The following is a 27,850-nucleotide window of genomic DNA, read 5'->3' as shown; positions in this document are numbered from 1 at the left end:
TGAATGAATGAAGACTAGATAAATAGTATTGCAGACAGAGGCTTAGGAGAGGTAGAATTGCAAAGATGTGTATGAACATGTAAAGAGAGTTGAGGACCTGGTGAGTGGCAGAGTGGCTGGGATGTGGGCATTGTGTTGCTAGGAACTGAGGGCGTAACACAGACAAGCTTTGATGAAGTGTCCAAGTTCTAAGAAATCAGGAAAACATGCTACTGGTGCTGGGCCCTGAGCAAGATTAAGGACAGTAGATGCCTAATTTGATGGTGATTTCCAGCTCTCCGTGGGCTCCTCCCACTGTGCAGAGGATGTGGTGACGCCTGAAGGGGATGTGTTATCAGGAGTTATTCTGTAGAGCTGGGTCTGGCACGGGAATCCAGGCAGCCAGGTCTACTCCTTCCCATCCTCCTGTGCTTACCCACCTTCTGTAGGGAACCTTCACCACCCCCCACCACATCCCTCATTTACGACTCACTGCAGACCTGCCTCGTGTCAGACTAAGTGGGAAACATTTTACATGCATGATCTCGTGTGGGGGAGGCATGGTTTAAAACCAAGTCAGCACCCCTCTGGGCCAGACTGATGGATCAGAGGGGAGGCCTGGCTGGATCAATGACCTGGGACAAGTGACTTCAGCCTTGGGAGGGACTGGCTGCATCTTTTATCTAGAGCTGCCCACCATCCTCTCGCTTGCTCCTGAGCCATAGGGTTCAGACTGCAGGGCCTCAGTGCAAGGGGCCACTTCTCAGCTCAGGGCCTGGCAGCCACCCGCCGTCTGGCATGTGAGGGCTGCTTCCTGTCTCCTCCTGAAGCTACCGCCACTGCTGCCAGGACTCTGGGCCAAGCAGGGGGCCAGGCAGAGCTCCCAGCCCGAGCTTGGTGGGCGGTGGTGGTGACAGAGGGGAAAGCCTCAGAGCCACGTGGCTCCTGGGCACAGGGAATGGAAACTGGGGGTGGCTGCCAGCCTGGCAAAGTCTGCCCTTGACTCTGGTTGGGCTCCAGGGTGGGGGTTTGCAGCAGAAGGGGAGTCTCGGACACCTGCAGTGTGAGGCCCTGCCCTGCCCCTGGGCCAGTCCTCCTGACACTGGGGGTGAGGTCATAAAAAGTGAGCACCTTTCTTTTAAGAACTTTTATCAAGCTTTTGAAGACCTAAGCAACTGTGTTTTCCACGGGCCAGAGGACAGAATCAATCACTACCTTCATCTTCAGCCGCAGCAACAGCATGAGAGAGGTGCTGATGTGGAGACTCCCCAGTTGGGGTGGCCAGAACGTCATTGATTTGCCACTGGCCACCCAGCAGATCACAGACCCTCTCCCCCACCTTCCAGACCCCCCCTGCTCAGGGAAATTTTAGTGAATTCTTCACTTACAGTGGACTCGCACCTGGAGGGGAGGAGATGGTTAAGTTCTAAGACAGCACCTAAGGCACAGCTCACATGTGGTCCAGGTGGCTCCTGGTCATGCTCCGCATGGGGAGATGCTCGCAGCGGAAAGGTGCGCAGGAAGCCAGCCTGTCCAGACTCCCTGCCCAAGCTCCCTCAGCCAGGGCATGTGCCCATTGCCCTCTCCTTCCCTCTGTATTTTTCTTGTCCATTTCCTGCATTTTGACAAACTCTTCTGGCCCAACACTCCATGCTGCTACTGCTCTCTTTGTGAAACACGGATGATCAGTTCTTTGAGCACCATTCCATATTTTGGAGGCTTCCAGAGTCTAGATCATTGGTTCTGGCCCTGGCTGCAGATTAGAATCACCAGGGCAGCTTTGAGGAAATCCTGATGCCCCCTGCTGAGATTTGATTCATTGGTCTTGGGTGTGGCCTGGGTGTCAGTAGTTCTGCAAATTCCCCAGGCGATTCTACTGGGCATCTAAGGGTGAGATCCACTGCCGTAGCCTCCTGGGTTTGACGGAAATGTTGGGATCACATAGGGAACCAGGAGAGGCAGGTTGAAGAATGAAGGAAAGGAGAAGGCTGCCACCCTGCTGTGGGCCAGGCCTCAGGAGGGGCATTCCTCTTCATTGTTTTATCCCAGCCTCCCAGCAACCCTTTGGCTTCAGTGTGGAAACTGAGGCTTGGAGAGGGCCTGTCACTGGCTGGAAAGGACAGGCTGGGGTGGAGCTCCGGGTGCTTCACTCTCAAGCAGCCTCTACACCACTTTGCAGGGAAGTTGGATGACAGAAGGAGAGTTACACGTTGTTTCCTTTTTAAAATTTTGCTTTAAAATAATTGTTATACAATTACGACTTGCTCATTGCAGCAGGCAGACATTCCATGCAGGATGGACTTTTCCTTTTCAGGTAGGGGACTTTTAGAAAAGTTAGAAAAGACTTAAAAGTTCAAAGAGAAGGAATTGCCCACAGTTTTGCCACCCAGAGACAACTCTCCAAAAACTGGGTGTTTCCACCAACCTTTTATCTGTGCATGTTCTTTCTTTTAAAATTACCCTGCACCAGCCTGTTCTCTTGGTAAGGACTTCTCCCCTTAAGGATGCTCAACCACTGGTATTTTTCCTCAGATATTTTTTTCCCTGTTTACAGGTAGGGGATTTGAGCAGGTCAAAGCCAGGTCATAGTGGAGCCAAGAGTTAGAGACAAACCATTTTGTGGTTCTAGAATGCTGCTCCTGGCATTCCCTTTATGAGCCACTGCGGCTCCCAGGCACACTTTGAACAATAGTTATGATAACCATGCAGAAAACTCGAACACGTGCATGGTTCTTGCTGCCACGTGGGACCCTTCTAGGTGCTCTATTAATATTTCTCAGAGCAACCCCACAAGATAGGTGTGTTGTAATCCTGAAGCATAGGGATGTTAAGCGACTTGCCAAGATGACGTGGCCTGAGAGGAGCAGAGTCCAGATTCTGGTTCTAGGGTCTCTGCATTTACCCACCACACCCACCACATCACTTCTCCCCCTAAGAAAGAGTCTGGCTGCCAATGGACAGGGCGGCCCAGCAAGACCTCAGTAGCCTTTCACCCAGCACCTCCCAGGGTGTGGGGCCTGCAAAGGTCATGACCCTAGAAGTGAGGCCAAGCAGTCATCCCAGATAACTTCCTCTGGCTGGTGGAGGCGCTCCGCTTCCTGCTGTTCCTTCCGACCTTTTGGCCTGTCCTGGGAGCTCCAACGCTGCCTGCGTGAGGCAGGGCAGGGTGTGCCAGGACAAGCCTGGCGATTCTCGGCTCCATGCTCTGAGGGCTCGTCCTCCTGCCTGCCCCCAAGGCTGCAGCTTGGAATGAATCGGCTTTCAGACTTTCCTTGGCGCGGGCCCAGGCCTTGGCAGCCCAGCCTCCAGCAGGGCTCTTGTGGCTTGGGGCTTCCACATCAGGTTTGAATTATATGAATCTCAGCATCCCCAGGCCTTCATTCCAGCTCTGCTGACTCATGCTTTCGTGGTAGTAGGCAGCCCGTGTGTCTTGTGTGTGTGTGTGTCATCTGCTTGCACATGTGTTGTCTCTGTGTGTATTTTGTCTCCGTGCATGCGTGTGTGTCATCGTGGTGCATGTGTGGCATCTCCCTGCATGTGTGTCATCTTTTTTTCATAGTTTTATTGAGATATAATTCACATGCCGTGCAATTCATCCATTTAAAGCGTGTGATTCAGTGGATTTTTATCATATGCACATAATTATTACCACATTCAATTTGGGAACATTCCCACTATCTCAAAAAGAAGCCCTGTACCCTTTAGCTATAACACCCTAATCTATTACCGCAGCCCCCAGCAATCACTAACCTACTTTCTGTGCCTATAGATTTCCTCCTGTTCCGAACATTTCATATAAATGGAATCATATAATATGTGCCTTTTGGTGACCGGCTTCTTTCTTTCCACATAATGTTTTCAAGATTCACCATGTTATAGCAGATATCAGTACTTCATTCCTTTTTATGGCTGAATAATATTCCATCGTGTGATATACCACATTTTGTTTATCCATCAGTTGGACATTTGGGTTGCTTCTACTTTTTGGCTCTTCTGAGTAGTGCTGCAGTGAACATTTGTGTAAAAGTTTTTGTGTGGACATATATTTTCATTTCTCTTGATTATATACCAAGGAGTGGAATTGCCCGGCCATATGTTGACTCTGTTTAATATGTGAGGAACTGCCAGACTGTTTTCCAAAGTGGCTGCATCACTTTGCATTCCCACCAGCAACATATAAGTTCCTATTTCTCCACAATGCTGGCAACACTTATTATGGGACTTTTTGATTCTAGCCATCCTAGTGGGTGCAAAGGGGTATCTCACTGCGGTTTTGACTTGCATTTCTCTAACGACAAATGATGTGGAGCACCTTTTTACGTGCTTACTGGTCATTTGAATGTATTCCTTGGAGAAATGTTTACTGAGATCTTTTTTCTATTTTTAAATTGGGTTGTTTGTCTTTTTATGATTGAGTTGTATGAGTTCTTTATATGTTCTAGATACAAGTCCCTCATCAGGAGAGCAGAGGTTGGTCTCTCATGTCCTTATGCACACCCCAGCTCCATCATTCTAGCTTGCAGTAGATGCTTCATGAAGACATAAGGACATATTGAGGGAGGAATGGATCTGGGCCACCTTGAAGAGTCCTGGCAGGAGTGCTGTTCTCAGGGTGTGTGGGTGTGTGGGGTGGGGCTGGCCCCCTCTCACTTGTCATGACTCAGAGGCAATGGCCCAGGATGACCCATCAGAGGGTCTGTTACCTGCAGGTTACGTTGGGTGCAGCTTTCAGCTGTACTGACTTCAACAGAACAATGGATGGTGGGAGAGATGGGGGAAGGATTTGAAAAGCTCCAATCCTGGAACCCACCCCTCCTCTTGATTTTTAGCTTGAGTGCAGGGAACATGATGGTTCCATTTCCTGTGATGAGGGATGGCAAAGGAGGAGTAGATCTGCTTTAAAGTTTGAGGTGCCCACTGGAGGCCCAGGGTCTCTATCATGGAGGCTGTTGGACAATCTTACATAGAATTCTGGGAGGGGTCAGGGCTGAGGGTATAATTTAGGACTCCTCCAAAAGTGCATGGTATTTAAAGCCATGGATCCGGGGAAATTCCCAGGAGAAATGTGGGGCTGGAGGAGCTGAGTGAGACCAGAACAAAGAGCTGATTGCTGGTCATGGCCGCTGAGGTCACAGGTGGCCCTAACAAGAGCAGTTTTCAGGAAGCAGTGGCTTTAGAAGCCCCTGGGGGGGGGGGGCGGGTAGAGGAGAAGCCTGAGACCTGGAGGTGGAGGCAGTGAGTGTAGGTACCACTTTCTGCTTTGGAGGGAAGCAGAGACCTAGCAGTAGCTGGACTGGGCTGGGCGGGAGAGAGTTTCACAGGTGGGAGATCCCTGGATGCACCTGTGTGTCACTGAGAATGGTTAGGAGAGGGAGCATGAGACTGTCAGTAGAGGGAGCACGGTGATGTCAGAAAAAGGGGTACTAAGCTGCCAGAGCTAAGTCCTTGAGGAGGTGACGGGGGGTGATCCTGAGCACAGGGTGGTGGAAGGACAGGGGAGGGCCTGCCCGATGGTGTCTGCCTTCTGCTTGAAAACAGGAGAGGGTAAGGGTGGGGGCAGAGTTGCAAGTTGAAGACGCTGGAAGAACTAGAATGCAGACATATCAGGGAGGGGCAGCAGAATCCCCAGCCAGCATCGTGCTCACAGGAGAGCTGTGGTTGCTGATTTCAAGTGAGACCAGTGGGCACCATGTGCACCTGCTCCATCAGTGTGCATGGGGTGTGTGACTGGTTGGGTTGAACCGGCGCAGAGACTTCTCTGGGAAGGTAGGACAGAAGGGAAGGTGGGGAGAGTTATGCGTGTTTGCAGGGGAATTGTTATGTATCTAGACCAAGAAGTCCAAGGTGGTGAGAAGGGATGTGAGGACTGATAAAGTGGTGGGGTCACACATTGGAGGTCTTCATGAAGTTTAATAATAGCTGGAGCCAGCATGCTAGAGAGTTAAGTGAGCAGGACGGTGGAAGGGAAGGAGACTGTTGAAGTTTCTGAAGTTGGAGCAGGTGCTGCAGTCTAAGGACTGGTCTTGGGAGGGCGCAGGGCTGGCAGTGGCTGGGATAGAAGTAGGTTTCTGGGTTGGAGTGAAGCTGGGGAGCCATTTCTGATTTTCACACCACTCCCAGTTGTGTGCATCACTGCAGACTTCACTTGCGGGGTTTTCTTTCATTTCCTACAGTGGAACAGTTTCAAGCTGAATTTCTGGAAGCCTAGAACCTGAGACAGCACAGCTGGCAGTAAAACTCTCATAATGGAATTTCCAGAACAAGTTGGGGCCTGAGAATACACTCTCCTTGGGAGGTGGTGGGATAGCTGGGTTGAAGGAGACCTGCTCTGCTTCTTTCTCTTTTGGGAGGCCCCACAGAGGCCGGTCTTGGCAGAAGGACAAGCAGATGTCTCCACTGGAGCTGCCATCTTGAAATGCTCCCTCTTTCTGGGCATTCCACAAAGGCTGGCGAAGTCTGAGGGTGCCACATGTGGGTTCAGGATCCCCCTGTTCCAGAGCCAAGCTGCCTTCTCCGAGCCAAGCCACTTGCCCTGTCTGGACCCCAGGCCAGATCCTTGCCTGTTGTCTCCACTTGACTCAGCACAGATGGAGCCCTGCCCTTGTCCAGGCCTGGACTTCTGCACCATCTAAGGACAAGTATTCCAGTCTTCGGGGATCTCTTCCTGGAACCTCCCTGAAGATCTCTTTGTTGGCTTTTTGTACCCTTGCCTCCCAATTTACACGAAAGTACATGCAATTAGAATAAATATGTTTATACACACATGCACACAGACATGCTAATTCCAAAACAATATGGCTTCAGTTGTCTGCTAAAATATTTGGGACCTCACCTGGTGACAGCTACCGGTGACAACTGAACTTGCTTAGTTATGACCCACGGCAGGGTACAAGGAGTTTCTAAGCCGGCACTCATGGCCCTGGTCACCATGTGACCCTGTTTCCTTCATTTGCTGTGGAATTACTCTGGAGTTGGGGGCTTCCCCTGAGGGGAAGCAGGCCTGGGAAACCTCAGTTAGTGTGGCATCTGCATGAAGAGGCAGCAGAAGGCATCACCACTGCAACCAAAACAATGTCACAGTGATGCTGGAAAAGTCAAACAGGTCTCCGCCATCAGCCAGTCACCTCCTAGGAAAGGTCCCTCGGAAAGTTATATTAAGGGGTCTTGAGCTTGGCTGAGGGGGGCCAGGGCTGCCCATTGGAGTTTCCATTCAGAGACATTGCCCGAGGGCCTGAATAGTATGTTGCTCAGTTGGGCGGGAAGGGCTCTTTTCTGTCGCTTTTATTGCATGAAGAACCTCTCTGGTATATCGTTCTTGCTTATTTATTGTTTCCAAGGAATAAAGTCAAGGTGAAGACACCACAGCCAGCCTTCCTTTCCCAACCTACCAGAGCTTATTCCCCACCTTTTTCGTATAGAGAAATCTGATTTGACTTTAGAGCTTTAAAATTAGCCACCACTTCTCAGAAAATAAACATCTCATAAATTGAGAGGCTGGAGTAATTTGGAGAGGAGGCAGAGAGCCAGGAAGGTCTTGTTGCCAGTCTGTCTGCCCTGCGTGGGGCCTGCTTTCCTGGCCAGGACGGAGCTGGAGGGGATCGTGGGCCAAACCCCTCGTGGTGTAGATGGGGAAACCGAGGGCCTCGTGGAGGGACTGGCCCAGCCTGCCGCCTGCTCTGGGGGCCGAGCTTCCCTTCCCATCCCCTCTCTCGGAAGAGGGTCTCAGAGGCCGAGGGGGCGCCCAGGCCTGGACAAGAACTGCCTGTCAGGACCAGACCCGAGGCACAGAATGGACAGGAAATTGCCGGGGAAGTTCTGCCCTTGATCGGGGTGGAACTGGTGGGACCCACAATCACAAAGACGCTTGAAATTTATTTTCCAAGTTGCATGTTACAGGGCTGCCTTTGCCCTAAACAGTTAAACCGGGGTGGGGAAATGGGGGTTGCTGATCTCTTCCCTGGGGTGAGGCCTGTGGGCGGTGTGGGGGCTGGGCCAGACTTGGGAATCCTGGACTTACTGGAGTGCTTAGGGTGTGGAGGATGGTGTGTGGGATGAAAATCCTCCTCCACTGGGGCAGGTCACCTGGGGAGTGCAAGGGCTCTGCTCCTTTTAAGGCTACGTGTTGAAATTTCTCCCCATTCTCACTCCATGGTGGGAAGCCCTGCAAGGTCCAACTAGACCAGAGGCCCAGGGATTTGCAAAATGAGACTATGAAAGAAAAGTTTCTTTGTTCCAAGTGGCCCCCAAGGGCAGAAGCAGGGCCCAAGGGTGGCCTGAGGTAATATAGCCTACTAGTTAAGAGCTGGGCTCTTGTTCTAGTCCTATCACTTGCTGGGTGACTTTGGGCAAGTTACTTAACCATTCTGAGCCTCTGTTTCCTCATCCATGAAATGGGTTTAATGTTTGTGGCATCCTTATAGGATTGTTGTAAAGATGAAATAAGATTTGTAAATATAAGTGGCAGATCCTATTATTATGATAAGATTGTCTATAAAGGGTAGGATATAGGTAATTGTGTTTTAGCTCAATAAAACTTTGAGTGTCCCTACATAAAAAAGATTATATCTTGAGGGAGGGAGCTCTCTGTCACTAGAGGCATCCAAGTAAAAGTTAGAGGTCCCCTAACTTGGGTGTTGTTGAAGGTTTGAAGATCTGGTGTCCAAATCAAGTCCCCAGGTGATGAGGGAATGTCAGATTTTGAAGAATCCTCCTTGTGCAATTGGTTAACCAAGTCTCAGAACGGGGATGGGCCATGCTAGGTGGCCCAGTGTGCGGGGTGGCTGCGTGGGGTCTTCTGCCCCCTGATCTGGAGAATTCTACTGCCAGGCCGCTTCCAGAGGTGCAATGGGCAGAGCCAGCAAAGGCCGCAGCCCTCAGTGAGCTTGGGTTTATATGACTTTCAGGCCTTCTGACTTGTGCTGTGAGGGTCTCTTGCTTTGCTTGGCCTTGAACGGGGCAGGCACAATCCCCTTGGGTATCAGAGAAGGGTATAGAAAGAGGGCTGGGGTGAGTGTGGGGCTCATAAGCCCTTGTGGCAGCAGAGCTGCAGGAGCTTTGTAGGGAATGCCCTGGGCCCTCCCACCCCACAGCCCTTGTGTTCCCTGGAAGACAGTCTTCCTTTGGGAATTCTGCTGGGCTGCAGTGGCCGAGGCCCTTCGCTTTAGCCACACTTGTCCAGGTTCCAGCTCAGCCTCTGACCATGAGCCTGAATGCCTTCGGGGTCCCCACACTGCCCTTCATGCTTCCACACCCTTGCCCAGGCCCCTACCTGGCGTGCCCTTTCCAGCTCAGGTGGGCTTCTTCTGCCCCCCTAACAGCTTCTCTCTTCTGATGCAGTCATCTCCCTTCCGCTGGCCATGGAGGTCTAGCAGGGACTGCGAGTTCTAGGGTGACCATGTGACTCCTGCTGGACCAACCACAGTCTCCCTTGGGCTGTTACAGATGGGACTATGAGAGGACAGTCTCCTTGTCTCTGGTAGCAGGGCGGAGGTGCGTCTGCAAGAATGGGCTACGTAGCCTTGTCTGGGAGAACAGAGCTGATGCAGAGGGTGCTGAGAGGAGGGCTGGAGAGGGAGCGAGGGCATTGGGTCCCTTCCTTCCACTGCCTGCCCCTGCCCTGGTTTGTCATGGGGCCAGTACACTCCACTTGGGACCAAGAGGGTTCAAGTTGAATGTCTGCCCCTTGCAACTGAGAGCCTGATGGATACTTGCCCTTCAGGTATACCCACCACGGCACCAAGCACAGCATGTGGCCGTGCTCTGCTCCTCTGCGGGCCTTTCCCTCCAGGCGGTGAACAGCTCACAGCCAAAAGCTGGGCCTTATTATCAGTTTCTCCCTGCCCTTGGCACATAGCAGGTGCAAAAGTGAAAAAGTAGAAGTGCTCTGAATGAAAGGAAGCATGCACAGTGTAAGGTTTGATGTTGACATTTTAATAAGCAGACCCAAACTTTTGCAGACAATTGAGTATTGCCTCATACAGTGGTTACCTTGGGAAGCCCCAGACTTGTTCCAGTACGATGCTGCTATTTTCCCCGGGATGGTTTTGGCCTCCTGGTTGGGTCTGTTTATGACACAGAAGGCAGCCATCATGGTTTTGCTCCAAAATGGTGTTTTCAGCTTGATCAACAGATGTAGCTGGAAGGGACATGAAAAAGATTGGCTGCTGCTGGGAGGCTCCATGGTGAGTGCTCCGTAGGCCTTGGAGGGGTTCCCTGAGAAGCAATCTCAAAACAGCCTGAGGTGGGAAAACTGGAAAATTGGCTTTAGTTTCATAAAGTGGCTGCTTGAAAAAGAGGCGCTGCTATTCTGACGGGGAGGATCCAACAGATTTATAAAAACAATTCCTTCAGCCCAGCCAACTTGGCTCGGCTGTTGAGCATTGACCTAGGATCCAGGAGATCGAGGTTCGATTCCCAGTGAGGGCACATGCCCGGGTTGCGGGCTCGATCGCCAGGAGGGGGCGTGCAGGAGGCAGCCGATCAATGACTCTCTCATCATTGATGTTTCTCTCTCTCCCTCCCCCTCCCTTCCTCTCTCTGAAATCAACAAAGACATATTTAAAAAAACAAAAACAACAACAAAAAACAGATTTCCTTCAGTAACTGCGTCATGTTCACAGCTGTATTCCCAGTGTCCAAAGTAGTGCTGGTATGCAGTAGGCACTCAATAGATATTTGTTGAAGGAGTGAAGGAATTCAACAAATATATATTTATTAAGGATTGCCTACTATTTTCCAGCACTGTGGTAGGTAGGCTGCTCTTAGTTGTTTTATAGAGCTGACATGTATGTGTGTGTGTGAGTGTGTGTGTGTTGGGGTGAGGGCCCTGCAGCTACACATACATTCACATACATCTAGTTACCGGTTCCATTGCCCCTGGGATCATTGCCTTCATCAGGGCCTAATAACATATTGGCTGGGCTTGGCCAAGGTTATATGTTTTTATTTCCAAGGCCAATACCTGACTTTTTAAAGAGAATATTTTGATGCAGGCAAAAAATTAGATTAAAAACAGAGCACACACTCCTGGGGCACTGCTCTGGCTGGTTTATTGTCAGCAGACAGCTGCTTTCCCTGGCTTGCATACAACATGCTTTAAATCTGAAATAATAGCACTTTGTAATGGAGTGGGGAGCCAGCTCCCACCTTTGAGATAATGAAGCTTTACCCATGGGATTTCTCCTCTGTCTGCCTGCAGGTAAAAGCAAATCCACATGATAGTGGTAGTACTTTGGGGTGGAGTGCGGTGCCCTGGTGTGTGTGCATACCCCTCATGGCAGTAGCCCTCCCCCTTTAAGCACTGGAACCCTTTGATTACGTGAAATGTTATGTAGAACTCCGTGAGTGCATAACACAGTAAAAGCAGGTCTGCTTCTCTTGAAGTTGGCATGGACCCCCTTGCACAGCCTCCTTACAACCCCTCCCAGTTGCCCCTGGACCCCAGACCTCCCCAAGGCCCTGGAAGAAGAGCCCGCATACGTGTGTTCGCATACGTGTGCAGTCACAAATGCTCACTTGTACTGTGCCATGTATTCATGCCTCTTCTCTCTCCCCATTTCTTCTGCTCGTTTCGTTCCCGGTTCAGGCGGGCCTCATCCGCACAGATGTCACTGACTACTTCATTGAGCCCCTGGAGCGAGGGCAGCAGGAGAAGGAGGCCAGCGGGAGGACGCACGTGGTGTACCGCCGGGAAGTCGTCCAGCAGGAGTGGGCAGAGCCTGGAGGGGACCTTCACAATGAAGGTAGGCTGTGCGCGGGGCCCCAAGCTCTGCTCTGTTCATACCTCTGGGGTGTTTTTAGGTAACATCAGGCCTTAAGTCTCTCAATGCCTGGCCTTAGTCTTCTCATCTGTAGAATGGGACTGGGCAGTGTAGACCTACTGCACCTACTGCACCCAGTGGGTCTTAGAGGCTATTATAACTGGCTGCCATTGGGGGCCAGAGGAGCTACTTGAGACCCCAGAACTGTGGGACTTGGGACTCCAGAGGTCTCTGAGGGGCTCAGTGTCGCTTTGCAAGGCTAATTCTGTGCCCAAGTAGCAGGCAAATGGCTGCAGTCCGCTCTTTCCCCTTATACTCAACTCCACCCCCAGGAGCCACAAGAAGGAAGTTCTCAGGGCGCTTGGAGGGACTCTGCTTGGTGTCAGGGCATCGGGGGCAGCTTGGTGTCCACTAGACCATTTTAAAATCCTATCTCTATTGCTGTCTACTTTGTGACCCTAAGCAAGTTACTTAACACCTCTGAGCCTCATTTCCAAATCTATAAACTAGGGATGATCGTTGTTCACCTCTGAGATTGTGTATGAAAATCCCAGCATGGAGCTTGGCACATAGTAGGTGCTTGATGAAGGGTGGTTCTTATTCTAGTATTGTTATTAGGCTGACTACAGACACGTTAGGGCATCCCTGCACCCTAATGTCCTGGTGACCAGAGTAGTACCCAGGACCCATGGCTGAGCGAATGAAGCAGTGGATTTGATGTGTGCTGGTCATGGGCCTGTGGCCAACATCATAGTCCAACTTAGCCTTGTCATGAAGGTTTTGGCCAAGAGGACAGGAGGAGGCCCTGGGTGGAATCCAGCCATCAGCACCACGCCCTCCAGCCAGGGACTGGCGGGTTGAGCACAGCGTGAAGGAATGCCTGAAAACCAGTTGTCCCCACATACAGTGCCTCCTTTGAAGCTCCAGCTGCTCTCCATGTCCTCATAAGAGAAGCCGCAGCACCGGGACTAGCCAAGAGGAGGAGGGCTCTGCAGGCCTGGAGTGGAGGGTGGATGGGCAGAGCCTTAGGGGCTGGGGTGGATTGCAGGGGCAGGGTGGTGACAGTCACGGGTCCCTCCACCAGGGCTGGGAAGAACGACAAGGCTCAGTGGGCTCCGTTTTATTTGAGGCCAGTTCTGAATCAAAAGATCCCAAGTCCCCTTTTGGGGAGAGACCCTGGGGAAGTCCTGCTCGCAGCTCTGAGCCTGGAACCAACCCCATTGCCTGACACATTCTGTGGCTGGGAAGCCGAGACCGCTGAGCTGGCGGAGCTGTTCAGGCCTGGGATCGGGTGTGATTCCCTCTCACCAGGCTGCCCCCTGGAACTCCTGTGGGCCTGTGGGCGATGGGCCTGTGGGCAATGGGCCTGTGGGCAGTGCCATGCCCTGGGCCCATCTGGGTTTTTCCTTAGAAAGATGGGGCAATGGAAGACTTTCTTAGAAACCTGTGACTCTTACTCCATTATTGTAAGACCAGTAGAGAGTCTGAGCCGGCGTGTGGAGCAGTTTCTGGATGCGCCTGTCTCCATTTAACATTCCTGTTGAAGACAAAATGTTTTATCCTATGTCTTTGAGTATACTTGGCACACAGAGAAAGGCCTCAGAGGCCTGAGCCAGCTGATCAGCGCCTGCTTAGCTGCAGTAACCAGACTTTTGAGGAATCTCCCCCAGACTAAGCACCTGCCCCCATCTCTGTCTGTCCCCATCCTGACCAGGTGTCAGCCCAGCTCAGAAGTCCCCTCTCCTGGATCCCCCAGCCCCCTGGATTTCTCCTGGGACTGTCCCCTTCTTCCAAACAGGCCAGGGTAGGGGTGTCCTAGAGGACAGATACCAAGTCTTAATGATGTTTGTGTCACTCACATGAGCTGTGCTTTTCCATGGGGTGTGTCTAGCTCTCCTCAAGGAAGGAAAGGAGACACCAGAGGATCCATCAGATGGACTTTCTAGCTGCCCCACAGTAGAGGTGGCTGAGCTGCACCAGTGAGCTTGGGAGGTGGAGAGACTCTTCCTGGTGGCACTCAGGGTGTGGCCTTGGCTGCTGCTTCCTGAAGAGAGCATGCACACACCCCCCACACTGACACACTCACCTACACACATTTGCTCACTCACCTACAACACACACCAGTCACATACCTCACACTCACACTCATTCACACACTTAACGTTCACTCACACTCATTCACACACTCATCCCCCTCGACACACACACACACACACACACACACCCTTGATGGCCTCCAAAGAAGAGTTAAGTGATTTTTCTCAAGGGCTCTGGTGAGAAATCTAAACTGTTCCAAGTCCTGGGTAGAAATTCCCTTGGCCTCACCCCAGCCCCTCAGGGACTTCCCTGTGGACCCTGCCTTGGCCTTGGAAGGTGTGCCCTGGATGCTTCCCATACTCCTAATGCTGCCCTTTCCTCCCTTAACCCGCAGTCCTGCTCTGTGTCACCTCCTTCCCACCCTCCCTTTCCGTCCTGAATGTCAATAGGCCATGTGTGCCTGTGGCCAGAGTTCCCGATTCTGGGCTGGAGGCTGGGGCTGCCAGAAGCCAGGGCAGCCAGCCAGGCTGGGGTTTAGGGCTGCTCTTTTTTTTCTTTTAATTGAGATGAAATCCACCACTTTAACCATTTTAAAGTATACAATTCAGTGGTTTCTTACTATATTCACAATGTTGTGCAACCATCACCACTATGTAATTCCAGAACATTTCCATAATTCCCATAAAAGCCTCTGTACCTATTAATTAGCATTCACTCCCGTTCCCCTCTCCCCCACCCCCTGGCAATCGCTCATCTACCTCCTACCTATACCAGTTTGCCCATTCTGGACATCTCACGTAAGGGACTCTGCAGCATGTGGCCTTTGGTGACTGGCTCCTCTCATGTAGCATGGAAGCCTCATCCTGCTGGAGCCTTAGCAGGGCTCCACTCCTCTTGACGGCGGGGTAATATTCCATGGCAGGACGCACCACGTTTCGTTTAGTCGCCTGCTGATAGACATTCGGGTTGTTTCCATACTTTTCTATTATGATCATGCTGCTGTGAACATTCACGTACAAGTTTTTGTGGAACATATGTTTTCAATTCTTTGGGGCATATACCTAGGAGTGGAATTTCTCGGTCCTATGCTAATTCTATGTTTAACTTTTTGGGGAATTGCCAAATTGTTTTTCAGAGCAGCTGCATCATTTTATCTTCTCTTGAGGCTTCTTGGGTGGGCTCACTGAAAGCCTCCTAGTGGCCTCTGAGCCCACCCCTCCACAGTTTGAGGGTTATCTACTTTGGCCTGAAGGAAGAGAGAGAAACATAGACAAGGGTGGGGTGTGGTTGGGACATCTCCAGGGTCTACGACTGATGTCCGCAGGCCCTCCCCAAACTCCCCTCGATGTTTTTGTTGAGAGAGAAATCAGGTGAGCCCTGATAGGGTGTGATAATGGGAGAGCGGCAGATCTGAGTTTACATTCTGGGCTTCTGCCGTTAACTTGCTGTGTGACCAAGATGAGTCAGGTAACGTCTCTGAGCCTCGTTTGACAGACCAGCAGGGAGAACTGTGAAGGTCACGTTGCACATTTCACTTGCAGTATGTGAACCTTCGGGCCCCGCTCGCAGGTTGGAAGTGACTGTTACTTGTTCTACTCACTCCAAGGGTGAGCCCGAGTACCTTCTCCTCCCCCCCCGGGGGTCCTCCCTCCTCCTTCCCAGGACTTTGTCTCTGGGTTGCTGTACACATGGTTGAGCTCAGGCACCAGGGCTGCCAGGAGCCCTTGTGCAATGTGACTTGCAGAGAAACACATTGACTTCAGGGGCAAGTGAAGGCGACACTGGCCTGAGCCCTGCTCACCAGGCTGGGATAACCCAGACGACTGGCTGCCCGTTTCTGGTGTCCCCCGTAAGCCAGTGGCCACACATTTATTCGGCCCTTAAGCCTAGTGCTCTTTTTCCTTGGCATGATAGCTCCCTAGCCAAAGGGACAGTAAAAAGACAATAACACTAGTCCCGTAGTTCCTATTGCCCTGTCCTCAGGGCCCATGGGCCAAATATGGCCCATCACTTGTTTTTATCAATAAAGTTTTATTGCAACACAGACACACTCATTTGTTTACATATTATTGTGACTACTTTTATGCTTCAACAGCCGAATTGAATGGCTGAGACAGAGGCTATATGACCCACAAAGCCTATCTAGTTTTATACAGAAAAAGTTTTACAACTCCTAGATTATATAATACAAGTTAATAAATCCTAGTTATATAAATAGTTCATTTTTAGCCAAAAAGCCAAAGCTGTGATGGTGAAATTTTGGGTCACTGGCAGTGATTAGAGGGTTTTGAGAGGCTTGGGGCATACTCCAGGGGTCCCTAAAATGTCCTGCATCAGCTACAGTAATATTAGTTTTTTCCTTTATCAAGATGTTTCCACTCACTGCCACTTTTGATTTTTATAGCAATCTTGTGGGGCAAAAGATCAACAATTATCCATCTGTATGTTACAGGAGGGGAGATGGAAGTCCAGAGAAGTGAAGGGACAGGGCTTGGGCCGGGGTATTCAGTGAGATAGGACCGGGTAGGAACTGGAACCCAGGTCAGCTTTCATTTCTCTGCTTCTCATTGTCAAGACCAGCCATGCCCTTGTGCCAGGAAAGGGGCTCATGCTCATGAATTACCTGGGGAGCAAACCCTCATGCTACTTAGGTTTACAGTTTACAGAAGCAGGAAAAGGGACTCATGTGACAGGGGGCAGGGGTGGGTTGGTGGGCAGTGTCACAGTGACAGCCCCTAATGTGGCTTTAACCTTGGTCTCTTCCCATCCTGGTTCCAGCCTTTGGCCTGGGTGACCTTCCCAACCTGCTGGGCCTGGTGGGGGGCCAGCTGGGAGAAGCGGAGCGGAAGCGGCGACATGCCAAGCCTGGCAGCTACAGCATTGAGGTGCTGCTGGCGGTGGATGACTCAGTGGTGCGCTTCCACGGCAAGGAGCATGTGCAGAACTACGTCCTGACCCTCATGAACATCGTGAGTGTCCCTGAGTCTTGGGACTGGGGGGTTGTGCAGGAGGTGGGGTGGGACCACCAAAATTGGCCTGAATGCCCCGTTTCTCTCGGGCCTGGTGTTTTCAGGGTGGACATGGGAGTCTCTGCTCCTTAGTCCAGCTGGACAGTGGGTTCCATGGTGAAATGGACCTGAGCTGGCCTGACATCCACCCCAGGCTGCAGCCTGACCTCCGCTGTATATGCCTGTGCTGGGTGCCCACAGGCCATCCACGCTAGTCCCTGGCCAGCTGGAGCATTCGGACAGTGGGTTCTGGGCTTGGACATGTTCAGAGTCTAGGTCAGGGGTGGCCAGGACTTTCCTGAGACACCTCATCTGGAGAAATGGGCAACACCAGGCTGGGATCCTGGCCAGGCGCTGTCAATCTGCTGGGGGAAGGAGGGTCCCAGCTCCCAGTGTGGGCCTTGGGTGTTCACAGAGACCTGACAGGCAAGGAAAATGCGGGTCACAGGCACACTGAAGACTGCCGAAGCAGAGAGCTGTGCCCTGTTCCAGGTGTGCGGTGGCTACTCAGCTGCTGCTGGTGGCTCTCATACAGGCATGCAGGGCTCTGGTCATAGGAAGACGTGTTCCAAGAAAATTCAGAAATACAGTTGTTTTAAGTGCTTTTAAAAAACCTCTTACAGAAAATTTAAATCCAGTTATCTATGTGAAACTGCCAATTTTTAAATGTTGAAATAAAAAAAAACTATTGTGGATGTTGAACAGAATATATCTACACACCACATTTGGCTTGTGACCTACAGGTGGGCACCTCTGAGTTAAAGGGGCAGAGATGACAGAGACCAGAAAGGGAAGGATGGTGAATGCATCAGAGGTGGGCCCCACGCAGTTTCTCTCTGGCAAGACGTGCCTGTGGCTATGGCTCTGGGAAGGATGGGGACTGATGTAGGTGAAAGTGGGATCTGTGGTGGACATTGTGCTGGCCACAGCCGGATGGTGGAAAGGTGGGCAGGACCCCAGGTTCTCTCCTATGGAGCTGGGTAGAGGGGGTGACACTTTGGGGCCAGGCCCCACTCAGCATGCTGGGGCACTGTGCAGTCCAGGCAAGAGGAGGCAAGCAGCAGAGGGGCAGGCAAATGCCACATCAACAGGAGACAACAGGGCGGGGCCTTCACCTCTGAGTCTGCAGGTGACTCAGCTTAAAGGCTCATCATAAACGTTCATCCGGAACACAAGAGCTGAGAAAGAAGATACATGGTGGGTCCTGAAGAATTCGAGGAGAGCCTCTTTTGAAAGCCAAAGGTTCCTGTATGTGCCTCTACTGGCCTTAAGGTTAGGGTCCTCTGACCTGAGGCTTGTGGGGAAGTTGGCTCGCTGCATTCTCAAGACCAAAAGATGACTGCCCGTGGGCCAGGGCTGGGATAGAATCACCTTCCACCGAGTCTAACATGGACAGTTCTTGGAGGCTATGAGGGACATGCAGCTGATCACAGCACTGCAAGGAGAGGAACATGAGTGAATTGGCCAAGAGCATGGGCTTTGGGGTCACACTGTCTGGCTCTTCCTGTCTTTTGACCTAAGGGGCAAGTTACTGACCTTCTCAAGTGTTCCTTTCCCCACTTTTAAAACAGCATTAACAATACTTACCATGTAAGGTTTTGGGGAATATTAAACAGCATGTAGCATAGAACCTTGCGTAGCATAAGCTCTCAATAAGTGGTTTGTGATAATAACGGTATGACTTTCATGAGGGGAGTGGTAACACATTCCTGGGAGCTCAACAGTTGCAGAAGTGTCAACCCTATGGTCATGCCAGTCCCCCTGGAAACATCTGTAGGAGAATAAAACAGCACAGCACTGCCTGTGCTGTCCGGGGTCCATAATCTGGCCATAGCTGGTAAGAGAGGTGGCTGCTAGGAGGCACGCAGCAGCCCCTTGTTAGCTGTGTGACCATGCACAGGTACCTGCCTTGCTTAGGACTCTGTAGGTAGTCCTAAGGCTGATGGAAAATCTACTCAGACTAGATTAAGAAAAATGGTAATTTATTGGCTCATGGGCCAAACTGTGGGAGAGACAGGGTGGAGCTGGTTGTAAGTGTAGAGGCTTGTGTGGACTCTGTTTTTAGGTTCCCTTCTCCCTGTGCCATTCTAGTTCTCTCTGATTAACTTTTCTATGCGACGGATTCTGGCCATTAACAACATCAGGCTGACTCCTATCTTCATGGTTCCTTGGCCAGAGACAAAAGAAGTTTCCTCTCCAGTTCCCAGGTAAAAATTCCCAGGGCCAGACTCTGATTGGTCTGACTTTGGGTCACATGACCACTCTTTAGACCAATCATATTTGGACAAGGAGATAGAGTTACTCATAGGAAGAAAAGGGCTAGACACAGGATGGCCACTGGAGAAATTGTTCTGGGCTGGCCAGACACCCCAGTTTGTGTCAGCTACAATATTTAACTTCGGAGAGCCTCTATATTTTGCTAATAGAATCTGCTCCTGCGCTTTTTTGTGAGGGTTAAATACAGGGTGTCCCCCCAAAACGTATACACACTTTAACAGCTGATACCTCAATTGATGTTTCTTTCCTTTTCATATTTAATCCATTGGAATGAATAATTATCAAAATGTGTTTGCATTTTGGGGGACACCCTGTATGTATAAAGCATTTAGCACATGCCTGGCACATAGTGAACACTCAGGGAATGTGTTCTGTCATTCTTCTAGCCATATTAATTGTCTCAGTGTGTATGTATAAGCAGTTCTTTGTCTAAGTCTCTGAAGGTGAGGTCCTTGAGGGTGGGGGACTTTTCTTCTACTTATTTGAACCCCAAGAGCACACAGCACAGTGCCCAACACCTGACAGATGATCAGTAAGTGTGGAAGCTGATGGTGTCCATGGGAGAAGCAGGGGGTCAGCATCCACTGAGATGGGAAAGAGGGAAGACAGCAGATTTCTGTCTGAAATGCCGGCGTTAGGAAAAGGGCAGGGGTAGAAATCAGCTCCAATTACAGGAGCCCCAGGGACGGGAGGGGCTTCCAGGAAGTCTGCCCCTTGCCCCCTCTTTGGTTATTAATTCTTTTATTCCTTACAAAGCATGTGGCTTTGGACTCAAAAAGCAAAGACTACCATGTGAGGCTGTTTGAGAAAGAGAGAGAGGGAGAGAGGATGACTATGCTAGGAACCTCCCCACCCCCCACTGGAGCTCTGGACCACCCACCCACGCTCTATAAATAACTGGCCCAACCTAAGACCACACAGCTGACCACACAGCTGAGTACTGATCCCACTAGCGGGAGAGCCAGGTTGGCCGCTGGAGCCAGCAGGTGGGAAGGGGGAGGAAGCGCAGAGGGGAAGGGGCTAAGGAGGCCCTCTAGTGCCGGGAGCCTCCGTCCAAAGCTGGGGCTGAAGACCCTAAGATAAAAATAAAATAAAATTGGGTGTGGAAGCAGACGGATGCTATTACCCGTTCAAAAGAGAACACAAAGAACAGAAACATTCATAGATCAGAAATGTTGAAATGGATGTGCAAATAGACAATATTGGTGTTTTCTACAGAGTGGAAGGGGGACAGAATTTGCATGTCTGTAGATGAGAATTTTGCATCGCCCTTGCTGTTAGTCATCAGCAGTGCTCTCAGTTGTAAAGAAGTTTCTTAGAATCAGATTCAGGTGAGGCTGAAGTGTGCTGTTCACAAGGCACAGTTTCCATGGAAGTCCACATTTTTATTCTCGGAGTGCTAGGCCTGGACTGGGTCCCAGGTAGAGAGCCCTTTTCATGGGTGGGCATCTGGCTGCCCATCTGACTCACAGGCTCCATTCTGCTCCTGGTGCTAGAGGGGTGGCAGCCTCACTCAGGCCACACTCTGGGTTCTGGCTGCATGATAATCCTAAGCAACTAAATGATGGGCCCTCCCCCCCTTCTCGCTGGGGAGTAGCGGTGTGGAGGGAAGCCCGAGGGTTGGGATGGTTGAGGGTGGACCATCTGAGGAAGACCAAACTCTCTTGGACCATGTGCTCCATTCTTTCTCATATCTTTTAGAGAAACCCTCCTGTCTGAGCACTCCCATTCTGTTGCTCAGCTTCTCCTTAAATGTCTGCTGGTTGGTGGGAGCAGGTCGGCACATTCTGGAAGGTGGAATAGGCTTCCTGGAGCCCCTTCAGTTTGCCTCAACCCCCAGTCTTGGCTCTAATTTACTCATTTGTTCAAAGCCAGGCACTGCTGCCTCCATGGGCTCCCCCCAGTGCGAGGCATTGGGCAGGATGGGGCGATTGTTAGTTAGGGATCTGTGTTTGCAAGTGACAGAGACCCAACTCACACTAGCTTAGGCCAAAGAGGTGATCAATTGGAAGGAAGCCCCGGCAGTGCCCATAGGGTCATATAAGAGCTGCAGGACAGGGCAGCTTTAGGGACCACAGGGACGAGGGTTTCAGGCGTATTAGGACACTCCTTTTCCCCAGTCCCTTGTATGTGCTTAGCGATGTAAACTGGCAGGGACCAGGCTTTCTCCCCACGGTGGGAAGTGGGGCTCCTGGCAACCCCAGATTTGAACGCTTCTGCTCTTAGGACCCAAAGCCTTTCCTAAGGAGGAGTGGGTCATGTGGCCATCCTGGACTAATTGCTGTGACTGGAGGGTTGGCTGGAGGCCCTGGTGGAGCCTACTGATGTATGTGGGGTGAGGTGGAGCAGGATCTGTTCCTGGAGAGCAGGAAAAAATATCCAAACCTGCAGGAATTTTTATGAGCTTATTTGTGTTCAAGTGATGACAATTGCTGGGAGGCAAAATCTCAATGGGTCGAGAAAATGCCCTGGAGAATGGCAGTTTTTCAGCTTATTTTATACATTACAATCAAAGGAGGGGACGTAAAGAGGGTTCCATGAAGTCCACTGGTGGTCGATTAAGGCGGCAGGAGAAGGCAAAGTGGGGAAATCTCTGGGACTGGATAAAAAGTAAAACAGAGAGACACCTCTTTTATAATGGTGGGTACAGGATAGTTAACAATTAACATTCACAGCATGTAGACGGTATTCTGGAAGCAAGATAACAATAGGGGAAAAGATGGAGAGAAAGGCTTTTATGAGAAGGACAAATAAGTTTCTTTAGGAAAGACACATGGGCTTTTAGGAGAACAAACGGGAAATAAGAAAGTTTGCGATAGTGTTTGTTTGCACTGGTGCAAGTGTCTCTCTGTCTTTTTTGAGGCCGTGAAGCTCCCTTGGGAAGAGAATTTATGGTAGCTCATTTCCCAGAAGTTGCAGCCTTGTCAGATAAGGGAATTTCTGAGAAAACCCCTTTCTGCATCTGTGGAATCTCACATGACCTCAGCTTAAGATAGTCTTTATACTGCTCTGTGCTTCTTAGTGATTCCTCAGACAGGCCAGGGGCAGGACTTTGGGAGCAACCCAGGAGATGAGGTATTGTATGTATGCGTGTCCCAGGAGGGGTCACAACCCTGTGCCAGTCCCTGAAGTCCCTGCTTGTGGTGAAAACCCACGTGCTGTGCGTTCTGGGCCACTGAGTGCCCTGAGCAAGGCCCCCGCCAGACCCACTGACTGGTCTAGTCTGAGCCCCTCTAGAGAGGGTTCTGAGAGAGTGACCTGGAGAGTGATCAGCGCAGGTGACTGGAGGTTAGAAGGGCCGCTCTTTGGGGTTTTGGAAAAACCCCACTCCTGAGACGCAGGGTTGAAGGCAGTGAAGTTAGGAAGGTAATGGGGAGAGTCAACAAGATCTTGCTCCCCAGGCAGAATATGGGGCCTTCCTTTGGAAACTGGAAGAGGTATCTTGATGGATCACACAAGGAGACATTTAATTCTGGAGAAATAAGTGTACTTTGGGAGCTGGGGATTCCACTGCCTTGCCTAGATTGAAATGTGGTTAATTCAGAGGCTCTAGTTAAATCCCTCAGATCTGGAGCTGTAAGACACAATGTGGATGGTGGTGGGGAGCAGAAGGGAATTTCTGCCAAGTTCTGAGGTTCAAGATGTGGAGGTCAGTCGCCCTCCAGTCCCTGATGTCCCTCCTCATGTCACCGGAAATTTACTGTAGGAGGAGGGTAAGCCCGTGACCTGTTCCAGCCCTCTTGGCCAAATTAATGTGTTCTAACTTCTGACCCTTGACCTCTGACCCATGACTCACAGTCTTGGCCAGGGAGTTCTTCCACTGCGTCCTCACCAAAGACTGTGCCAGGCGGGGCTGCCTTGGGGACCACTGTTTCCACAGTATTGTTGCCACCTCCCTTCCTCTCACAGCCTATCAGAAAGTAGGTGAGAAGAGAGTCAGTGTCTTCTCAGAGGTTCCAGGAGTGTGTTTGAGGCTGGTTGTGCTCGCTATTGGCTTGCCCTTGTGAAAGTGAGAACAGCCTGCGGGGTGCAGCTGAGATAGGGCTTCCCATGGGGGCCCTGTGCCTCTGGGGGAGGGAGGCTCAGGCGCTGAGCCGGCCACACTTAGGGGGCTGTTGCCCTGGGCGTCTGCTGCTGTCACCCTCCCAGGGTTCAGAGGACAGCCAGCCCGAGTTCCGGCCACCGGGGTGAGCGGATGGGCTGCCGACAGCCGCTCCCTCCCAGGGGCCCTCGGCTCGTCCTGAGCATTGTCTGGGAACTTTTATTTGGCTGGGATGTTTAAAGCATAATTCCCCTCGGGATTTCATGAAGCCAGTGAAAGGGTTTCCCTTCGCTCTCCCCTCGAGTGCCTGCCTGTGACCATTTCTGATCCTGATTTCCAGGGCCAGGGCTGACCTGGCGATATCAGAGAAAGGAGATCCGGTTCCCAGGATGGATAGTCCCATTGTGCTCACCCAGGGGAGGGGGGCAGAAGCCGTTAGTGAGAGACTCAAAAAGACTGCAGGCCTCGTCACTGCAGCTCTCGGGGTTCTCGGGGTGTCCTGCTTCTCATTCTCCTTCTGCGTTAACCTGGGATTTGCTATAAATATTCATGGAGCTCCCGATGGTGGGAAGTACTCCCTCCTCAGCTCTCCCTCACATGCTGGTGGGCTCTGCATGGACTTGTCTTTCTCTGTGCCTCAGTTTACCCAGGTGTAACGGGTTACTTTCCTTAAGGCTTCTTCAAATCCCAGGACTAGGGAACCATTTGAGAGCTTTGGAATGTAAGGGCAGTGTGTCCAGCATTTAGCGAGTGCCTGGTGTGCTTATATGACAGACAGACTCCTGTTCTAGAAGCTTTGGTCTGGTTGCAAAAACAAGCCTCAGCCCCGTGGAATAATTTGGGAACCGTTGAAAACAACACTGAAGGGGTTTAGAAGGGGCTGCTGTCCCTGTGGACTGGGGGAGAGAGGGAAGCTTTCTGATGGGGGTTGGAGCTGAGCCAGCCTTGGTGGGAGGGGTAGGTGGGGAGGTGAAGAGCAGGCAGGGGGAGTGTGGTGCTGGGGAGGGGCGTGGCAGGGTTGTGGAAGCAGGAATGGGAAGGTTGTCCTGGGTGTGCAGGAAGGTGATGGGTGTGCAGAGAGGTCTCAGGGAGAGAGCTGTGGCAGGACATTCCATCAGGCAGCAGTTTGGGCTCTTGTGTGGAGAAAATGTATGAGGAACAGTGCCTGAGGGTGGCATTTTGGGGAGGAGAGGATGGACATCAGAAGCCAGCTGAAGCTGTGATGGGCCAGGAAGCAGGGACTCTCGGAGCTCTCTTGGGTGTCTCAAATATCACAGCATCATTCTGGTACCTACTGCATGTCAGGGCTGACACCTTTATAGATGGACCCCTTGAATCCTCACTACAGCCTATGCTGGTGACGTTCCTTGGACCTGTGGCCCTGAGAAGCCAAGTGACTTGCTCAGAATCTGCACAGCTAATAGGTGGAGGAGCCAGGATTTGAACCTGTATCTGTCCAGTTCCGAAGTCTGTGCTTTCCCTCCATGGCTGCTGTGGCAGAACTTGGGTTAAGCAACCTTGGGAAGCAGGAGAGAAGGTCCCTGGGCTCCCGGCCTGGGAGGTGGGAGGAGTGCTGCCCCTTAATAGAGGACTCTCTTCCTGAGATGGGTCTCCCTGTCAGAGTCAGGGTCCTGAAGCTTCACACCCTTCACCTGTTGGCTGGGCCTGCCAGTGGGGTCATGGCAAGAATCCTCTCCTTGCTTGGGCGTGACGCACTGAGTCACTGGAGCGAGGACTCCTTTGGATGTGTGGATAGGGGGAGCCTCTCAAGGCCTGGAGCTGGAATAGAAGAGGGGTGAGAAGAGACAAAGAGGCCTTTCATCGGTCCTCATGGAGCCAGTCTGCAGCCTGACCCCTCTTGGCAGCCCATGTGTCTGGGTGGTGGGCTCCCTGCCTCCCCTACTCCTCACCCCACCCAGCCAGGCTGACACTACAAAGGGGTTGGGCTGGGCTGTGGGGGAGACATTGGCTGGTGCCTCTGCAGGGGCCCTACCAGCTCTGACCCACCTCAGGGCCCCTTTCGGAGCACTGAGGCTTCCCAGGTGCCCTGCCTGGAAAAGCTTGGTGCCCCTTCTAGACCTGGGAGGTTTGGGTGCAAATGGCTGTCAGGCCAGGACCTTGGGAGGGCGGCGTTCTGTTGGCACATAACACGTATTATATATGCCTCATAGAAGCTACTTGGAGTATCACAGAAACTGCTTTCCTCTCTCAGAAAATGCTGCTTTTCCAAACCACTTCCTTTTGGGGCACGTGAGCCTCCAGAGCAGCTCATCCTCCCTCTCTTTTTGGTCCCCTCTCTCTTGTTTTTCCCTAAAAAGCTCTCTGCTGCTTTTAGGGCACTCAGAGACCCCCAAACAAAGCAAAAATTCACTTATTTTAAGGCAGTGGTTCTTAATTGAGGGCAATTTTGCTACGAAGGGGATATGGGGGGGCGAGTTGGAGATATATTTTGGTTATCACAGCTGGAGAGGGTGGCTGCTACTGACATCAAATAGGAGGAGGCCAGGGATGCTGCTAAACATCTACCCTGTACAGGACGGCCCTCAAACAGATCACCAGTGTCAAAGTGTCCCTCATGGCCAGGCTGAGAACCCTGCCCTGAGGTGTTAGCTCCAGTTGCCACACAGAGGTAGTTAGATTTTCACAGCAAGCCCATGGGCAGATAACAATGTCTAACACAGAAGGATGCGTGCTGGGGTTCCTGGCAGGAGAGACATCATAATGTGCACCCTTCGTGTGTGAAGGGAGCTTTACAGTTCACAAAGCACTTTGTAAAGCCAGCGTCACAACAGAAATATTAGTTCGTCTCCCCAAATCCTGTTCCCAGGGCCACTCCTCAGCTCCCGGGAAGCGGCAGTTCCAAGGTGATGGATGCCCCTGATGGACATGTGCTCACCTTCCATTCTCAGGCTCCTGCAAGGCTGGTGTGTCCACACCCACGAGAGGAGAGCTGGGCTCAAGGGGGTGAGATTACATGGCAGAGCTGGCGTCTTTCCAGGCCTCCACGCTGCCTCTTTACACACAGGCAGGCTGACCTGGGGTATCAAGGCCGCTGCCTTTTGGAAATTCTCTCCTTCCCCGTCCCTGACTTAGAAGGTACCCCCCTGCTCCCTGCCTCTCCATAGCCTGCCCTGCTTAAGGTTCACCAGCCCCGACTCCTTCAGCCCGCTCTAATCGTACCTCCACGGAACCTCTTCGATCTCACAGTACAGCTCATAGCTGCTTAGTAAGGCTGTAAATTACTTGAGGACAAGGCCTCTTTCATATTCCCACCCTAACAAGGGGGGCGGCATTTTCTGAAGTAAGGGTAAGGAAATATATGGATCGAAGGGCACAAGTGTGCTGATGGAGATGGAGTGTCTACAATCAGGGTAGCCTGGCAAACCCCAGGCCCCCTGGAGCTCAGTTTCTGCCTGTGGCTCACTGATGCCCTGGTCAGCTGAGGCAGGCTTATGGGCTCAGGTAACCAGGGCGCCTGAAGGCCTGCCTTCCTCCACTGAGTTGTAAATTCATCTTCTCTCCCAGAGAGAGAAAGTCCACCCCAGCCAGCTGGCCACAGAAGCTGGTTCTGGAGAGGAGCCGCATCTAGTGATTAAGAGTCACAGAGATCTGAGTTCAAATTCTGGTCCTTCCACTTCCTAGCTGGCTGGCCTCAGGCAAATTACTTAACCTCTCTGAGCCTCGGATATCTCACCTATGAAAAGGGAATCATTCCTATCTCCAAAAGGTTGTCCGGAGAGCGTATTCGAAGCCCTTAGCACTGCAAAACCTGGCACAGAGTACGTGTTCAGTGAATAGTAGCGCATCCCTCCAACGCCAGCACTCTGGCCATATACTTTCTCTTCTGGTTTTATCTCCCTTGGGACAGAGAGTCCTGACCTTTGCTTGTTTTTCTGGTGCACACCTAGTGGTGCACATCCCAGGCCAATATGTGAAGCCGAGCTCTAACCTGGGGGCCTTGGCAGACCACCTTGAACTTGGCTGAGGCATGGTGGCAAGGAGACCAGACACACTGTTCTTTTCTGGCCTGTGGGTGTGTCTTGGGGCTGTCATGCTTGTGCCCACTGCCATGCAAAGCAATTCCTATCCTCCTGAGCTGCCTCACTGGCCTCACCTCCTGCCATTGGGAAGCTGATGAAGCCAGGCCTTTGGTGCACAGCCGGGCTGGAGCCTGTCAGGGAGCTGCCTGTGTGTGTTCACAGTGGGGGGGCTTGGGCCTCTCAGGTAGCCTCATTTCTTGGCTATGGCTCCGGCACCAGCTTGGCACTGTGGGTGGAACTCATGTGCCAGGCGGCTTCCTTAGATCTGGCTGGACATGGTAGCCCTGACCCACCTCCTCTTTGGCTTATTCAAGGCCTCATGGCAGGTCCAGCTGAATCTAAGCCCTGAGGTCCCTACTGAAGGCTCACAATGGTGTGTGCAGATAAGTGTGCCAGGGTCCCAGAGACAGACTGGACCAGGGGACTTGGCAGGGCCAACCCCACCTTCATTTTAAATGGGGGAATAGGAGAGTAAAATAGAACGACTTTATTTTTATTACCCTTATTTAGTATAAGAAAAGAACAGACTAGCTCATTGCTGAACCTGCTCCTATCACAACCTCAAGACTATTTATCCATTCTTGTACCTTAGGCCACCTTTTGGGGTTATTTTCCATCTTCCTGTTCTGCAGATCTTTTAGTGGGGTCTGTGTAACTATTCCAGTATTTTTAATTTTATTTGATAATGCCTTCCTTTCATCATGGCTC

The 27,850-nt window shown here is 51.5% G+C and overlaps 1 protein-coding gene across 1 annotated transcript in view; it reads left to right on the top strand.

Annotated features, from left to right (window-relative positions):
- ADAMTS14 (ADAM metallopeptidase with thrombospondin type 1 motif 14) overlaps nucleotides 1-27,850 on the top strand; it is a 74,778-nt gene that overhangs the window by 13,528 nt on the left and 33,400 nt on the right. The window contains exons 3-4 of the mRNA XM_087824367.1: nucleotides 11,564-11,720; nucleotides 16,554-16,744. Of these exons, the coding sequence (XP_087680493.1) occupies nucleotides 11,564-11,720; nucleotides 16,554-16,744 (348 nt within the window). The remainder of the gene's footprint in view (nucleotides 1-11,563; nucleotides 11,721-16,553; nucleotides 16,745-27,850) is intronic.

Source organism: Miniopterus natalensis, chromosome 14, assembly GCF_054644295.1.
Source record: "Miniopterus natalensis isolate mMinNat1 chromosome 14, mMinNat1.hap1, whole genome shotgun sequence".
In the NCBI taxonomy this organism is placed as follows: Eukaryota; Metazoa; Chordata; class Mammalia; order Chiroptera; family Miniopteridae; genus Miniopterus; species Miniopterus natalensis.
The sequence above is the reverse complement of the archived record's forward strand: the minus strand, read 5'-3'. Positions and strand labels throughout refer to the sequence as shown.